Raw genomic sequence first — 18,854 nt, 5'->3', positions numbered from 1 at the left:
GAGTCATGCTGCACAGATGAGTAAGTAAAAGGCCATTCTCTAGGCAACATTGTTCAAAACCTTCTAAGATTAGAGCAGAGAACACTCTAGAAGCTTCTGGGGAAGAGGATTTTCTTTTCCCTCCTCAGCTTCTGGCACTTGAAGCCCAGGACACCTGGTGTCTGATATGTTCTTCCTGACAGTTCCCGCAGAAGACACCCAAAGGTTCCTTTTTCCTTTTGGCCCCCTCAAAGTACCAATGGGACAGACTGGTAACTCAGAAATAATTTCCGTACATACAAAAGGAAAACACAACCAGTGTAAAAACAGCTGGATTTCCAAAGCACAGTTGTCTGATTCCAGATTGGGTTGGGCACCCACTCAGTCCTGAAAGTTAGAACACTGCCCCTCAGTCTCTAAGGAGGCTCTGCAGGCCTGTTTCTCATCTCCTTTCTCTGCCTCTGCTATCTCCTGGTCAGGCACCTTTCAGTATTTATCTTGTCCTTAGTCCTAGAAACGGGTCTAATAACTCATCCTATTCCTTCCATACATAACCACATTGAATTTTAAGTTTCTCATCTTTATTAAAAAAAAAAAGGGAATACAAATATCTGAGAGCTCACATGTAGGTATATGGTACATAGTAGACACTCCTAAGTTTTTCCTCTCTTCCCCATCTCGGCATCACCATCATCATCCTGACGATAGCCATAGCTGATGGTTGAGCATCTACTGCGTCGCAGGCACTGTTCTAAGCATTTTACACCCATCACTTAGTTTAATCCACATCGCAATCTTATGAGTTACAATCACCACTTCCATTTTAATGAAAACACTTTCATTTAAAAGCTGGGACTCAGTCTAACCAGTTGAGGTCCACGACCTGTGCTTCTAACCGTCACGCCACATCACACACACGGGGGACTCCTGTGCTGAAAGTTACCGCATGGACCTTCACAGATCCCTCCCCTCACTCTGCCTACAAGTGGACAGGAGAGCAAGAAGGACAGAATGCAGGGAACATAAAAAGAGCCAACAAGTGTATCCAATCATATATAGTGATATAATTTACAATTAAAGGTGCAGCAACTTTATAATCATGGGGACTGTTTGAATTCTTAGACCAGGCATTTAAGACTTCCAAAATCAACTTTAAAAACATGTGTAAAGGTAGATTCATTTGGAGCAAAACATTAGCAAGCATAAGTAACTTTGGAAACAAATTTTATGTAGGAGGAAGTTGTTGTGGGTTTTTTTTAAGTTTTTATTTATTTTGAGAGAGACAGAGAGTGCGTAGGGGAGGGGCAGAGAGAAAAGGAGAGAGAAGCCCAAGTAGGCTCTGTTCTCTCAGCACAGAGCCCAACACAGGGCTTGAATTCACAAACCATGAGATCATGACCCATGCCGAAAGCAAGTCAGATGCCCAACCTACGGAGCCACCTAGGCACCCCAGCAGGAAATTTTCTGCTTGTTGTTTATTTTAGTGTCAGTTAAACTACATTAAAACAATAGCTTATCAGTAAGTAGTGAATATTTTCCCATATAATTAGGATAGTGATAAGAACAAGGGTTAAGAGCAGACATGTGTTGAATTCTAGCGATACTACTTCACTAGCTATTTGAACTAATGTATTCTCTTCTATGAATGGGAATGATACCTATCATCTAGGGATATTTTGAGTCCTAAGGCAAGACCGTTAAGGTGACTGGTACAGTGCCAGGTTCGTCACAAGTATTCAATGAGGTAGTTTTTAAAAATTATTATTATTTATTTATTTTGGGGAAAGCACAGGTAGGGGAGAGGCAGAGAGAAGGAGACAGAGGATCCCAAGCAGGCTCTGTGCAGACAGGCTGACAGCAGCAGCCTGAAGCAGGGCTCAAACTCACAAACTGTAAGACCATGACCTGAGCTGAAGTTGGATGCTCACCTGACTGAGCCACCCAGACGCCCTGGCAGTTTTCTTTTCACACCATCACTGTAATGGCTAATGAGTATTTCCATCTTAGGCTGTGCCAGGGTCCATTTAATCCATCCCACCCTTAAAAATCTGGAACATTTTCAAGACTATTAATAAACAATAGCAAAATTTCCCCATACATTTCTGGTAGTTTCTTTAGGGTTAAATCTTATAAGTGATTTAGTGAATCAAAGAATATCCACGTTGTAAACTTGTGACACACATCATCATATTCATATTATCAACACTGTATAGTTTTACGACGTTGATCTTCTATGTATGTCTCTTGCCTGCAACAGACATTTTAAAGAAATATGCTAATTTTATGGGTCCTCCAAAATCTCATGTTGTTATTTATTTCTTTTTTTGTTAAATTATAAAGGTCGCAGGTATGAGACTGGAAGAAAAATAATTGAGATATGTAAACATTTTAATGTAGCATATTACCAATGGGGCTTTTCATGACATTTATGTGGGAGTGAGTTTTTCCAATGGTTTTCAAAGTTCACCCTTTGGGGAGGGTGGGAATGGAGGTAAGTACTGCCGGCAAGCTGGAATAACTCTCATTTGTTCTCATTTCAATCATATTGGTCTGTCTTACACATTGAACTTATTGACAAGTTGATCTGGAGGGTTCTGGACCTGAAAACAAAACCAAAAACATACTTAATGCAAGGTTTGGGGATAACTGGTATTTTGCAATATAAAAGAAATAGATAAATAAAATCAGTTGAATCTTTCCCTCACATCCTATGCAAAAATACATTATCAGCTCAATTAAAACATTAAACAGAAAAAAACCTCCTAAACTACCAGAGAATATAGGCGAGCATTAACTCCTTAAACATACTGATGAAAGTAGCGGCCATAATGAGAGGCACGATGTGTTGGCTTTTCCTAAAAATATGTGCCTCTGAAACCAATTCAAATGTTTCTGTGGCTAACAAAGTGCAGAAATGCTACATATCAATAATAGCGCTAAGGTGGCTTAGGGCATTCACACCCCTGTTATCTGTCAGCACACCCAGAATACCCCAAAATGTACACTGTAAACAAAATAATGTGCAAAATGAGAAATGTAATACATTCGAGGATCTTAAGCTGCAAGCAGACTCTTGCCATTAAGCCCTTCTTCTCCCTAGACATTCTGGAGGCATCACTGCTTTTCCTCTGGAGTCACAGTGTCATCAGCATAGAAAGGCTCCGAAAAGTCCTCAGTAGAAAAAGAAAACTAACTTCATTTACCCATTGTTTCCTAAACTTACTTCACTGTAGAACTCTCCCCTCAACATGATACCCATTAATATCCACAGAATTTGTGGAGCACACTTAGCAAATGCCAGGCTGAAAATTAATATATGAATGGGAAAATGCTAGGCAAGAGGTGTCATGAAAGACACACCATCCATTTACTGCGATTTTACCAAGCCCAAATTGAGGCACGCTGCATTGTTGTGATCTGCTGACACCTAGTGCTGATGCTTTAATTTAGTACATGAATACATAATTTTCAAGAATTTCCTGTCCACCTAAATAAAAATACCTGCTTGCATTGCCTTGGATTTATATTCTTGTACATAATTATAATGCACTTATATCTTGGAATATTATGCAAGGATTTATGTAAATGACCTAAGGGACTAAAAAAGTATGCTGCCTTGTACTTTTGCTCTTCTCTTACCCATTCACATATCTTATGAGACTATACATATTTTAAAAATGTGTCAAGTAATGCTTATTCTGACTCTTTATGTCATACCCATGAAAGGAACTGAATTAGACTGTGTTTAGGGGATAGAGCCAGAAGGTTAGAGACATCAGGCCATTCTACAAAAACTCAAGATTGTTACTGGGATGAGGAGAAAGTACTTCTTTCAGTAAACTCTTGAATTTTACTATCTTTTACTCCCAAAGTACCCTTTGAGTCCTAAGTAAAGGGACAAGAAAAGGAAGAAGGAAAAGTAATATAACGCAGTGATAAGCATTCTCCTGTTCCATAGACATTGGTAATTTGGTCTAGCCATTTAAAATTAATGTTAATTTGAATTGTAAGCTGTTAGGCTTATGAATCTTAAGATGTAACCTCTGATCTATATTAAATGTGTCTCTGTAGGTTTACTTTAATAATGTCATTGCAAATGACACCTGTTTGCACAAATACACTGCATTAATATCTTCCAGGTTTCCTGCTGCTAATTTGAGAAGATTAGATCACATACTTCAATAAAAATTCTGGTGCTACAAATTCCTGGAATGCCAATTTTAATTGAGTATCACCTGATAACTGTAAAGCAGTCACTCATTGTAAGATAGGGCTAGTATTTTTGAGTATTTGACATTCTCTTTTTTTAAAGTAAGCTCTATACCCAACATGGGGCATGAACTCGGCCCTAGGATCAAGAGTCACATCTTCTACCCACTGAGTCAATCAGGCACACACCACTTTAAGTATGGCATCTTAATTAAATGCTGTCTAATCTGATTATTGCTGGAAACCATAAAACAATTCCTTACTGTGTATTTACTAGTTCACATACAGCTACTAAGTTCCGAATATATGAGTGTGTGTTTGTGTGTGCATATACACATGCATAGTTTGTGCAATTTTTTCTAACTGGAATATGGCACTGGCAGTTAAAGTCCTAGTTCTTTTGAGTTTGGCAAGTCTGGGCTACTGTGTCCCATGTGATGACCCAACTCTATCAAAATTAACGTGAAATCTTTATCTACACATTTTGTCACGATGTCCTTTGGTTTTTACCTGATACAAACAAAATCCTAAACTCTACCTGAATTCAGGCATTCAAAACTTCATGTTTTAAGGTGCTCATTTGGGAAATCATAATATTATTTTAGATTAGTATCAAGTTGACACTACAAAATTTAAAAAATATTTTTAGAGAATTTGTAGATTTTCGATGAATGCATGCCTCGATCTCAGGCTGAGAAACACTGCCATGGATGATAGCCATTCATTCATTCAACAATATTTATTGAGGCTACTGTGTGCCTGGCACAGGGAATCTAACAATCAACAAACTGCCTGCCCTTATGAACAGCCTTACAGTCTAATGGGGAAGGAAGACAATAGACAAGTAATTATATAATTTCAGATAGTGATTAGTGCTGTAAAGAAAGTGAGCAGGATTAAAAAAATGGAGAGTGAAAAGGGCAGAGGTGCTGTTTTAGAAAGTCTGGCAGGAATGGCATTTTGCTGGAGCTGACATTTGAGCAGATACTTAAAATGATTACCTGGGAAAAGTTTTCCAGTCAGAAGAAGAGCAAGTGCAAAGGCCCTGAGACAGGAATGTCTTAGTGTTCAAGAACTAACAAGGTCAGTGTGGCAAAGCACCAAGCAAAGGAAATAAATGTCTGAAGTAGCTAAGGCACCAGCTCACAATGGGTCCTATAATATTGTAGTAATGACTCTGGTGGTTCTTAGGGAAAAAATGGGATTGCAGAAGGCATGCTTTAGATAGACTAGAGGTGGAACTCCTGCTCTGGAACTCAGCTCTTTTTTTCTTTTACTTTTTAAAATCAGCTTTATTGAGGTATAATTTACTTAACCAACTGAGCCACCCAGGTGCCCGAGGTATAATTTACACACAAAAATGCATCGTTTTTAAGAATTCAATCAAATGAGTTTTGGCAAATGTATACATCCATGTCCTCATCACCATAATCAAGATAAACAATATTTCCATCATCCTAGAACAGCTCCCTTGTTCCCTTCTGCAATCAGTCTTCATCCCTTGACCCTGCACCAGAGCCAGGAACTCACTGGAATTTGGGGAATCATGATTTTTAATGAAGACTTGGTAGCTGTACGGACCTAGATCTGTGCTGACAATTGAGAGCCACTAGCCACTTGTGGCTACTTAAATTTAATTAAAACTAAATAAAGTTAACAATTCAGTTCCTGGGCGCCTGGGTGGCTCAGTTGTTAAGCATCTGACTTCAGCTCAGGTCATGATCTCTTGGTTCATGAGCACAAGCCCCACATCCGGTGAGCATGTGCTCTGCTTCAGGTGAGCTTGAGCCCCACTTCAGGTGAGCTCCACTTTTCTCTCTCTCTCTCTCTCACTCCCCCCCCCCCACCCCCTGGGATTTTCTCTTTCTCTGCCCCTTGCTCACTTGCACGTGCTCTCTGTCTCTCAAAAACAGAACTAAAAACAAAAAACAATTCAGTTCCTGAGTTGCACTAGCCACATTTCAAGGGCTACATGTGCCTCGGGGCTGCCATATTGGACAGGACAGACAGGGCTTTTCCATCACTGCAGATAGTTCTATTTGGCAATGCACAGATGTTACCCAGGTGGAATTTGACCTCTGCCACATGAAGGTAGGCTAAGCAGCCTGAAAACTGAGTAAACCATACAAGTCACATTAGCTAGTTTTATGTTACTATCTGTAAAAGTTATTACCTTTATCACCAAATAATTTAAAAAGCTCATGTATGGGTCAAGCTGTTGAAGGAGGAGGAGTGTTCACAGGGATGGCATGATAATGGCAACAATAATTATGGAGTTGTTTACTACACAGAAATTCTTCCTCCATTACTAAGCGTAAAGGATGTCCTATTTTTATTTTTTTATTTTGAGAGAGAGGGCAAGCAAGGTAGGGCAGAGAGAGGGGAGAGAAAGAATCCAAAGCAGGCTCCATGTCATCAGTACAGAGCTCCATGCGGGGCTCGAACTGACAAACATGAGATCCTGATCTGAGCTGAAACCGAGTCAGATACTTAACCAACTAAGCCACCCAGGCACCCCAGGATATCCTATTTTTATTAAGGGAAATGGTGATTTATTTTTTAACTCCTAAGGCACAATTTTGTCATGTAAAATTAAATCTAAAATTACAGCCTTACTAAACTACATATTTTTCTTTTTTGAAAAGGGGAGGTTCAAAGCAAATATGCTGAAATATTAACATATGTTAAACCTGGCAGTGGGTGCATGAGTATTTTTATATATTTTTTTTCTGTACACTTGAAATACTTGAAGCATTTTAAAAGAAAAAAGTAGGCTTTCATTTTAAATGTCGGACAAGAATATTTAATGTTATCAAGATTGTTCATGATTTGATTAAAAAATTCTGGTTAAAAGCAGTGTGCACAGTAGTACACCCGAATGGTCAATATAACAGAAGACTCAGTATAGTGAGCATCATAAATGATTAAGCACATAGGCTCTGGAGCCAGATTGCTTCGGTTTTTGTCCTAATTATGCCACTTACTAGCAATGAAACACTGAGCAAATCAAATAACCTCCCTGTGCCTCAGTCCTCATCTGTAAAATAATAATAATAATAGTACCTGGCTCAAAATATAAGGATTAAGTAAATAAATGTAAAGACCCTGGTACATAATAGATTCCTAATTAGTGTTAATTTAATAGCTACTATGATTATGAGGATAATGATGATACAATTTTGGTTTCTTAAAACTTCTAGAAAAAAGGAAATTGAACAGTCCATTAAAAGCGTTAATAATTGTAACCCTCTAATTGATAAGACTCATCTTAATTTCTTCTTTGTTACTTATTTTCTAAACATTCCATGTCAATTCCTGTTGTACTTAAAACAACAGAAACACAAAACCAAAGTCCGGGCTTTAAGTCCTTCCCCAAATGTGCTCTACAGTCTGATAAACACTCATTTCCCAAGTGTGATCCTTGGACCAGCAGTATCAGCAGTACTAAAGAACTTGGTAGAAATGAAAATTCTCAGGCTCCATCCCAAATGCACTCATTCTGGGGTGGAGCCCAGCAACCCATTGTTACATTCGATTCTGATGATCATTCAAGTTTGAGAACTGTGGTGGGTGCTAAGGTATAACTGATAACTCTATTAGACCTCATTCACCTTTATATAACGAGAAATTCTGCCGATCATACCTCTTCAAATACTCTCTGCAACTCTTGTTCACAAAGTCCTTCTTCCACCCTTTGAAATACCTTTCATGAGCCTTTTGAGAATAGCTCCTCTCTATCCCCCAGTTACTGCCTTATATAGAAAACACAAATGCTTTCTGGAGCCAGCCAGGTAATATGGATGGCTTAAGGCGTCCTGGCATAGAGAGTCAAGTGCTGGCCACTCCACAAAGATGTTCACGTTCAAAAAAATAAAAGTTAAACTGCTGTTGGCCAAACAAAAACACATGTTAAGCCAAGTTTGGTCACTGGCCACCAGTTTGCATTCACTTCTTGGCTAATTCTCTCTCAAATCACTAAGCAGCTGTGATGTAGTGGAAAGAGTAAATGCTAAACATGGAAGAAAACCTTGATTTGAAGCCCAGCTCTGCTACTTGCTAGCTGGATAGTGTTGATGATGATAATGTTAACCTTCCAGAGTTAAACCTACCTCACAGGATTATTTTAAAGATTAAGATAATATTCTGGAAAACACTTACCCTACAACAAGCCCTTACTGAGCTTTTCATAGTATTTGTGGTATATACTTTCTGATACTGTTTTGATTGATCACATACTTTTTTCTACCTATATTTATGAAGAATTTAGTTTAGCTTATTTCTTCTATTAGACTCTGAGTTCCTTTGCATCAAGGATGGCCTTCTGCATCCCTTCAAGTTCTCACAATACCTATTGCATAATTAAGTCCCTCACATAACCACCCTCAGCTTCAACAAAAGCTTGTGACTCAAAGTCTCATTCTCTGGGGTAGAGATCTGGAGGAACACAGTCAACTCTTAGCACTTTTGTATATTTCATATAAGAAAGAATATAAGAATATGGCTGACTTATAACAATTCCCAAAGCTATGATTCCCATCCTTTTCCAATACAAAAGAAAAACAATGATGGTTATTCTCTTGTTAAGTGGATGCCTCTTGCTTTTACATTTACTAGGTTTGTTAAAAGCAATACAGGAATTTTAGGGGTGCCAGGCTGCGTCCAACTTTGGCTCAGGTCATGATCTCATGGTTTGTGAGTTCAAGGCGCTGCATCAGGCTCTGCTGTCAGTGCAGCGCCAGCTTCAGACTCTGTCTCCATCTCCTGTCCCTCCCCTGCTCACATTCTCTCACTCACTTTCTGCTTGCATTCTCTCTCTCTCAAAAATAAACACACATTAAAAAAAAAAAAGGAACTGCTAAAAATCTCATAAAGATCTTATAAAAGTTATTAGGCAATTAAGATCATGGATTTTGGGAAGAAGAGAAAGGAAGCATATGTATCACACATAAGCAAGTTAGAAGCTTTCTGCACTCCTATGTATGGCCTTATAAGAAACAGCATGTCATATTTTATCCTAACAAAATTTTCTTACTTTACAGGTACCCATGCCTTCTAAATGCCTGTAAAAAAAATAATTCACACATCGAACCTACCGTGGTTAATACACTGCACCTTTGTTAGCCTTACTTTCTGAACTTTTCATATACAGACTCGTTAAGTGACTTGCAGGTTAAATGACCCAATTTAATTCTAGAATTGATTGAAAACTAAACTCCTTTCCCTCCTCCTCTGAACTGTGCTTTATATCAGGGTATATATATTTTTCCTTTCAAAAGTATCATTCTTAAAACTAGAACTATATGTAACAAATGGGTTTAGATGTCAGATTTAGGGGTTCCTGGGTGGCTCAGTCAGTTAAGCATTGACTTTGGCTCAGGTCATGATCTCACAGTCCGTGGGTTCGAGCCCTACATCAGGCTCTGTGCTGATAGCTCAAAGCCTGGAGCTTGTTTCAGATTCTGGGTCTCCCTCTCCCTCTGCCCCTCCCCCGCTCTGTCTCCCTCTCTCAAAATAAAAGACATAAAATTTTTTTTCAATGTCAGATTTAGTTTTGGAAGAATATTTCTAACTAATCAAAGTTCCACAGAGAGAAATGAACACTGGATCAGTCAGATGGATTGTTCTCAAACCAGCGAAAGGCTACCCATTTCTTCAGTAAGGTGGGAAATGATTACTTTGTCAAGTGTGAGTTAGCATGACATATTCAGATGCAATTAAAAAAAATCTATTTCACTGTTCACAAGTATTATCAGTAGGGAAAATTTAGCTTGGTGATACCAAAACATAAACGTGCACGCCAATGTGTACACTGCCGTCACTTTTCATGTGTTTTGAGGCTTTCATAATTCAATTCTTTGGATGCTGTATAAGGAAAATAAAACTTCACTGTAGGTGTAACTTCTCAGTAACAGTGGACAATAATTTCCACTTACTGGGCATATTCAATTTCTCAACTTAAAAATACTCAAAAACCAGTTCCAAGACCATGTAATGTAGTTGCCACCAAACTATTGTCAGAATAGAAATAAACAGCTTTTCCTGCATGAATTAAGAAAAACTTTATTGAAAATTATCCCCTTCAAGATAAGTAACATTACCTATCTTGTATGACGGTAACATCATTTGTGCATGGGCAGGAAGAATTAAGAAAATAACATTTAAAAGAATTTCTCCTTCAAAAAACTTTTTTTAATGTTTATTCATTTTTGAGAGACAGAGAGAAACAGAGTGCAAGTGGGGGTGGGGCAGAGAGAAAGGGCAACACAGAATCCAAAGCAGACTCCAGGCTCTGAGCTCTCAGTACAGAGCCCAAGGCGGCTAGAGCCCACGAACCATGAGATCATGATCTGCGCGAACTTGGACACTTAGTCGACTGAGCCACCCAGGTGTCCCAAGAATTTCTCTTTCAAACATCATTTCTTTTGAAGAAAACTGTATACAATAGTTAGGGTGAAAGTCAGTACTAATACCCTTTAGGAATGTCTTACAGATGGTTCATTTCAAAGCATCAAATTCTATTTACCCAAAAAAGCCTAATAAGGTAAACAATTCCTTTGGCAGCTACAGAAGACTCAAAAGGCCTCATGGACTGCACTGATGTATCTATGTTGTGCCAAATGTTTCAGAAAGTTTGAGATAGTTCACTTATCTAAGGTTTCAGAAAACAAATTTCCAGAATAAGTGAAAGGAGCTGACTGTACAATAATAATTAAAATACTAGCTTTCAATTAACATACCAATGTGTTGTATACGAAGAGGAAATTTCCAAGCACACAATAAAATAAAGCTCTGCTGCCTCCTTAGGGGTAGACATCTTTATCACTCCTTAAGTCACTAAGAGGTCCAGAGGCCTAACAAAAGATCTAAGCTTAACAGCTCTTTTCTTTTGTAGAAAGTAGTGTAAAAAGCATTCTCTGGTTCTGAGATACACTGGTGGTTTGACCTTGGACAAGTCACTTAATTCTTAGTCTGTTTCCATAATTGTAACTGGAGTCGACAATACCTGGTATCGTATTACAGGACTGGTGTGAGAATGAAATGATATATGTGAACATATTATGTAAACTATAAAGCAATAGTAATCAGAAATTAGTTATCATTTTATATAATACTGGCCTAACCTTTCCTATGTCCCTGTCAGCAATATGGGTACATTATCTAGATCTGAATGTCTCACCGTCACTTACTGGTTGTGTGAACCTAAGGAAGTCATTTCCTTTCTGGGAATGTTTTCTAACAAGGTTTTTTATGAAGAACAAATAATATAGTGTATGTAAAGGCTGCGACAGAAATATATTGAGAACTTAATAAATGATAGCTGTTATTATTCTTGAGAAGAGGATCGTCAGTAGAAAATTACATCTAGTTAAAAGGATTTGCACGTATAAACGACTCTACACGCATCCAAAGTACTGTTATTTGTACTGTAAACTGCAAAGACGTACACGGAACTAGGGAACAAATGGCGCCTCAGTGACCCTGAGTACAAAAGGGGAATAAGGCAGAAAAGGGTACTTAGGCGCCTCAGTAGCTTGGAATAGCGGTAGGAATGAGAAAAGAGAAGTGTGGCAAAAAAAAAAAAAAAAAAAAAGACCTTATATACTCCGAGAATCAATTCATTGCTTTCTCCCTTTTTCTATTACGACCTCCGGCCTAGATTAGGCCATTTCATTCAACTTCCCAGCCCGCCACACCGCTGGACAGTTATTTACTGTACCTTCTTCACTGAGAGCCTTTCAATTCCCCTCCCCTTCTACGAGTCGTGAACTTCAGACCCTCCGCTTCCGACACCCATTCCCTTTAATTCTGTTTTTACCAAGCTTCCCCGCATCCTTCTCTCCGCCTAAGAGGGAAGTGAGGCTGAACGCACCGCAGGGCATCCTAGGAAATGTGGTCTCTCATTCTCTTTTGCTTGCGCCCCAAAGTGGGGAAGACGACAAAGAAGATCCAGCTAAAACTACAACTCCCGGCAGGCACCATGAGTGACTATCTTCCTTTCTGCCCCCCTTTCCTATTGCCTTCCTCTTCCTCCTCTCCGTGAGTGCTGAACTGCATGGCCTCACGGTATTGTAGTTCTTTGTGGATCCAAGATCCTAGCATTCAATGACCAGGAGAGAACCTGCAAGACACTAATTCCCAGAGGGCAGAGCGGTAGCTGCGCCTGCGCACTCCCAGAGAGGGCGTGTATGTCTGTGTGCCTGAGGGAGAGAGAGAGCGAGAGTGAGTGAGTGTGAGTGCTGGATAGGGTGGTGGCCGTTACGTTCGGGGCAACGGCTACGGCAGTGGAGAAGTAAGAAGAGAAACAACGTCCGACGCTTCCGCCTTCTCTTAGGAGGAGGAGGAGCTGGTAGGGAAAGGAAAGTGATTCGTCCCGGGCCTGGACTAGACAGAGTCGGGCCGGTGGGTGTCTGGGCTATGAGCCTTTGAGGGTCGCTTGGGACGCGGAGCGAGACACGAGAGCCGAGAGGTATGTCTCAGCCGCCGCCGCCGCCTCCGCTGCCGCCGCCACCTCCTCCCCCTGAGGCTCCGCAGACTCCGCCGTCCCTGGCGGCGGCGGCGGCGGCAGCTCCTCCGGGGGGGCTCTCGAAACGGAGAGACCGGCGAATCCTCTCTGGGAGCTGCCCGGATCCGAAGTGCCAGGCGCGTCTGTTCTTCCCGGCCTCCGGTTCTGTCAGCATCGAGTGTACCGAGTGCGGACAGCGGCACGAGCAGCAACAGCTGCTGGGGGTGGAGGAGGTGACCGACCCGGACGTAGTGCTACACAACCTGCTGCGGAACGCGCTGCTCGGGGTGACAGGGGCACCCAAGAAGAACACGGAACTGGTAAAGGTGATGGGCCTTTCTAACTACCACTGCAAATTGTTGTCGCCCATATTAGCTCGCTATGGAATGGATAAACAGACAGGCAGGGCTAAGCTTCTCCGGGACATGAACCAGGGCGAACTGTTCGATTGCGCTTTGCTAGGTGACCGCGCCTTCCTCATCGAACCAGAACACGTTAACACTGTGGGCTATGGCAAGGACCGCTCCGGAAGCCTTCTGTATTTGCATGACACTCTTGAGGACATCAAGCGAGCCAATAAAAGCCAGGAATGCCTCATTCCAGTTCATGTGGACGGGGATGGACACTGCTTGGTGCATGCTGTGTCCCGTGCTCTAGTAGGCCGGGAGCTCTTCTGGCATGCCTTGAGAGAGAATCTTAAACAGCACTTTCAGCAGCACCTGGCCCAATATCAAGCTCTGTTCCATGACTTCATTGATGCCGCTGAATGGGAGGACATTATCAATGAGTGTGACCCTCTGTTTGTACCACCTGAGGGTGTACCCTTGGGTCTAAGGAACATCCACATATTTGGCCTTGCCAATGTATTACATCGCCCTATTATTCTGCTAGACTCTCTCAGTGGCATGAGAAGCTCTGGTGATTATTCAGCCACCTTTCTGCCTGGGCTCATCCCTGCAGAGAAGTGCACAGGGAGAGATGGTCATTTGAACAAACCAATTTGTATTGCATGGAGTAGCTCTGGTAGAAACCATTATATCCCCTTGGTAGGCATAAAAGGGGCTGCTTTGCCCAAATTGCCTATGAATTTGCTGCCTAAAGCTTGGGGTGTGCCTCAGGACCTTATTAAAAAGTACATTAAACTTGAGGAGGATGGTGGTTGTGTAATTGGAGGAGACAGAAGTTTGCAGGATAAATACTTACTTAGGCTTGTGGCTGCTATGGAAGAAGTCTTTATGGACAAACACGGTATCCATCCTAGTTTGGTTGCTGATGTCCATCAGTATTTCTACAGGAGGACTGGGGTGATAGGAGTTCAGCCTGAAGAAGTTACAGCAGCTGCTAAAAAAGCAGTAATGGATAATCGCCTTCACAAATGTTTGCTCTGTGGTGCCCTTTCTGAACTTCATGTTCCTCCAGAGTGGTTGGCTCCTGGAGGGAAACTGTATAACCTGGCAAAAAGTACTCATGGACAGCTGAGGCCTGACAAAAATTATAGCTTTCCTTTGAACAATTTAGTTTGCTCATATGATTCAGTGAAAGATGTTTTGGTACCAGACTATGGATTGAGTAACCTGACAGCGTGTAATTGGTGCCATGGCACATCTGTGCGAAGGGTCAGAGGAGATGGGTCTATTGTATATTTGGATGGGGACAGAACTAATTCTAGGTCCACTGGCGGCAAATGTGGTTGTGGATTCAAACATTTTTGGGATGGTAAAGAGTATGACAATCTACCAGAAGCTTTTCCTATTACTTTGGAATGGGGTGGAAGAGTCGTCAGAGAAACAGTGTATTGGTTCCAGTATGAAAGTGATTCATCTTTGAATAGTAATGTTTATGATGTTGCAATGAAACTTGTTACCAAGCACTTTCCCGGTGAATTTGGGAGTGAAATCCTAGTTCAGAAAGTTGTCCATACTATATTGCATCAGACTGCCAAAAAGAATCCTGATGATTATACTCCTGTAAATATAGATGGTGCTCATGCCCAAAGAGTTGGAGATGTACAAGGACAAGAGTCAGAGACTCAGCTCCCAACTAAAATTATTCTTACTGGACAGAAAACAAAAACTTTGCACAAGGAGGAATTAAACATGAGTAAAACTGAAAGAACTATTCAACAGAATATTACGGAACAGGCTGCTGTAATGCAGAAACGGAAAACCGAGAAGTTAAAACAAGAACAAAAAGGGCAGCCCAGGACTGTTTCTCCTAGTACCATTCGTGATGGTTCATCCTCTGCACCTGCTACTCCTACCAAGGCTCCCTATTCACCAACAACTTCAAAGGAGAAGAAGATCCGAATAACAACTAATGATGGCCGACAGTCCATGGTTACACTTAAGTCTTCAACAACCTTTTTTGAACTTCAGGAAAGCATAGCCAGAGAATTTAACATTCCTCCATATTTACAGTGTATTCGATATGGCTTTCCTCCTAAAGAGTTAATGCCACCCCAGGCTGGAATGGAAAAGGAACCAGTTCCTTTACAGCATGGTGACAGAATTACAATAGAGATTCTAAAAAGTAAAGTGGAAGGTGGTCAGTCTGCTGCAGCACACTCTGCCCACACTGTGAAACAAGAAGAGATTGCTGTTACTGGTAAACTATCTAAGGAACTTCAGGAGCAAGCTGACAAAGAAATGTACTCCTTGTGTCTTTTAGCAACATTAATGGGTAAGATCATTTTAACTCAGATGGTATTTCTTAAATTGTGAATATTTTTCTGTTGTCTTCATGGAAAACAATCCGTGATCATCATAAAAACTATTTGATTATATATATATATATATATATATATATATATATATATATTTCTTTTTTTTTAGGAAGAAATTATTTTCTTTCTCCTAAATAGATGGATGTTAGCATGATTATCCACTGAGTAAATATTAGGACAACATAACTAAGAAAGTGAAAGTAGTCCCTTAACTGTCACTGGATTATTTAAATATAACTTATTCTTATAATTTTTAAATCGCCTTATAATGTATCTATTTAAAGTCTTTTAAAATATTTTCCCCCAAGCCTGTATTGAGTCTGCTCACTTTGTCCCTTTTCATTTATTTTTAAATTTTCTTTTCCTGCATGTCATGTGATTTCAGGACTTCCTGTTTGATGAATTGCAGTTTCTGGTGTTTATATTCTCCCTGCACTCCCACCTAATAGTCTCTGTCCTCCATTTCCTGTTCTTCCCTTCCTAGTTCATCACATTTTTATTTGTACATTAGGATTTGTGTTTAAATAATTCCCTTACTCAGTGACTCTTTGCTTTCAAATGTATTGAACTATTATAACTCATGAGAAATATAAGAAACAAGGTGGATGTTAATGGGTTGCTTAAGAAGCATTTCTTTTAATAATTCAGCATAAATTAAAAATATCAACCAGATATGTAATCTAAAGCTTTAGATGATTTGAGATATGATCCAATGGTGCACTTTTTACATATTTTTATTTGCTTAATCTTTGTTTTTAAGTCACTGTTAATATGCTTTAGTAAGGCTTAGAGTTAAAATTTATATTACATATTAGAAGGCCTTGTTTTTGCTGAGATTAGAGCTTTTAACCAGAAAAGTGATCTGGGTTTTGCTTCTGTTTTCTATGAGTACTAAGTATCAGTGAATTGGGCCTTGACCTACCAAAATGAAGATTATTTATTCCTAGCTTGTTAAATTTGGGGGCCTAGAAGTTAATGTGTAAGTCCTGTACACATTAATAACTTGATATTGATATTGTTGATTTTATTTTGGCAGACATAGCCATCAAATCAGAGGATGTGTCAAGAAATGTACTAGGCACTCTGTGTATTTCTATCTCTTAGAATTTTTAGTTTCTTAGAGACTGCATGAAATAGAAGAAAGAATCTTTGGAGTCAGAAACACCTAGAATTTGAATCTTGGCTCCACTACTTTTTAACTTAGTGATTCAGGCCATCTGTTTAACTCCCCAATACTTCAGTTGCCTCTGTACAAAATACTTTCTGGGCACATTGATACACAGGGCAATGGTAAAATACTCCTAGAACTGTGAAAATCAAATAACATCAGTAAAGAATGGATAAAATTGGATATATGCAGAAGGTACTTTAAAAACTGGCAATCTCTCAGGTCAAAAACAGGAAAGAAAAGATCTTCCTCAGTAGAAGATGAACGAACTCTTGAGGATGGGGCTCATTTCTTATCTAACCTTGAATGCTCAATACCTAGTATAGTGCCTAGCCATTGTAGGCACTTTGAATGTTTTTGATTGGATTAAATAGGTGACATTAACGTGTCTAAAGAAAGGCTGTGTCAGCAGAAATGGAATGGATGGTCAGCATTGAACATTGAAAAAGAATTGAAAAGCAGAATTTGGCACTGTTTATATATACACTACTGTACAAAGGGAAAAGATACATCATCTGGGGTTCATGAAAATTCTGGTAACTAGAAAGGTAATCTCTAGGGGCTGGAATATTTGATCAGTCCTCACCATGGCCGGGCTGAAAGAACTGTATCCCTTTAGGGATTCTGTATTCATCAAGTATTTTGATCACTCATTTAACTTCCAAAGTATTGATGAACAGTGAGAATTAATCTGTAGCCTTAATTTAGAAGGCTGTGCTCTCCATTGTAGAAAAATTGGCAAGGGTGAGATTATGATCAGTACTGTAAAAGTCTGGTCAGCATAATAATATATTTTATAATGAAAATTAGTAAAATCTAGTTCTGATTTAAATTGGTCACTTTTTGAGTTTAGTTTGAGGTTTCTCAACCTGAATATCTGAGTATTAGACTGTTGACTGCAATGAGTTCAATAAGGTCATGTCTTAATGTGATCCCTTTCCTCTCTACGTCCAACATTTATCTTGCTGCCCTTCTCAACCCACAAATCTCTTTAAATCTTCTATTCCTGGGGCGCCTGGGTGACTCAGTCAGTTGAGTGTCCGACTTCGGCTCAGGTCATGATCTCACAGTTCGTGGGTTTGAGCCCTGCGTCAGGCACTGTACTGGCAGCTTGGTGCCTGGAGCCTGCTTCCAATTCTGTGTGTCTTTCACTCTCTGCGCCTCCCCTGCTCATGATGTCTCTCTGTCTCTCAAAAATAAATAAATGTAAAAAAAAATTAAAAAATCTTCTATTCCCAATACAAAATTTGAGCATAAAAAGAGTGTTTTGCTAATTTCGTAGTGTAGCACTTGAGAGACTTTCTGCTTTAGTGTAGTAAGACAGTGCATGGCCTGTTAAATTAGTGCCTCTATTAAACAGTTTTTTTAACCTCTCATTTTCTTATAACTGTATTTGAAATATATAGAAGATAGTCTTGATAAAAACTGATGTGTTGGTAAAAATGTCAATTTGGGGATAGTTATATATACACACAACCTTATGTAAAGAGTGCTGGAGAACTATTGATGTTTAGTTTGGAGAGGCCTGGAAAATGGAAAATGACAGGGCTTATTTAGAAAGTTGCAAATTTCAAAAGGCAGAAATTGCTTTCTTAATTACCAGATGTGAACTAAGCTGCTACATTATTTTAGAAAATAGTTCATCAAGTCTTATGCTGTTTGAATCATTGACTCCTTCTCATTTAGGTTTAGGCTTAAATACCACCTTAGAGAGGCTTTCTCCTGACCACCTTATTCTAAGGGTTTGAGAGACCTTTACCAACCACTCTAAGTAGGTCCCCTCTACCATGGCACCCTGTTCATTTCTCTTATAGCACCTATTACAAGATTCCGTTAACTTATTTGTTCATTTACTTATTCATTTGCTTACCCCACTGTAAACTCTTCAAAGGCAAAGATAGTAGCCTATATATGAATTTATACTATCATACTTGGAAGATTAAGTTAAACATTGACTCTATGCCTTTCTGTGCTTAGCTACTTTGATATTTTTAATTTTCCTTCCTATTTTTTAATTACAAATAAAATTTTTTAAATTCAAAGAATTCAAGTGTGTATAAAGTAAAATATGATACTTAACTTTAACATTTTTACTCCCCAGAGAAAATCAGACTATGTGAGTGTGTGTGTGTGTGTGTGTGTGTGTGTGTGTGTGTGTGAGATAAATACATAGTTTAATGCTAATGATGATGCTAAAAGTTGTATGGGTTGGATATACTTCAGGGATTCAGTATAAGGAGAAAAACAGGCATGCCTTTCTTAGAAATGGTTTT

General features: G+C 39.5%; 1 protein-coding gene and 1 long non-coding RNA gene across 4 annotated transcripts in view; one reads left to right on the top strand and one right to left on the bottom strand.

Annotated features, from left to right (window-relative positions):
• Nucleotides 1-2,349: 2,349 nt before the first annotated feature.
• Nucleotides 2,350-12,050, bottom strand: LOC115278749. The gene is made up of 2 exons (XR_003903081.1): nt 11,906-12,050; nt 2,350-2,579 (listed from the first exon to the last, which is right to left on the bottom strand). It is a non-coding gene; the product is annotated as an uncharacterized LOC115278749 (long non-coding RNA).
• A 204-nt stretch (nt 12,051-12,254) lies between these two features.
• Nucleotides 12,255-18,854, top strand: part of VCPIP1 (valosin containing protein interacting protein 1) — a 30,468-nt gene continuing 23,868 nt past the window's right edge. For all 3 annotated transcript variants that reach the window (XR_003903079.1, XR_003903080.1, XM_029923248.1), the window contains exon 1: nt 12,255-15,370. Coding sequence is in view for 1 of the 3 variants with exons in the window: in XM_029923248.1 (XP_029779108.1) it covers nt 12,658-15,370 (2,713 nt within the window). In the remaining 2 variants the exon portion in view is untranslated. The remainder of the gene's footprint in view (nt 15,371-18,854) is intronic.

Source organism: Suricata suricatta, chromosome 15, assembly GCF_006229205.1.
Source record: "Suricata suricatta isolate VVHF042 chromosome 15, meerkat_22Aug2017_6uvM2_HiC, whole genome shotgun sequence".
Classification (NCBI taxonomy): domain Eukaryota; kingdom Metazoa; phylum Chordata; class Mammalia; order Carnivora; family Herpestidae; genus Suricata; species Suricata suricatta.
The sequence above is the reverse complement of the archived record's forward strand: the minus strand, read 5'-3'. Positions and strand labels throughout refer to the sequence as shown.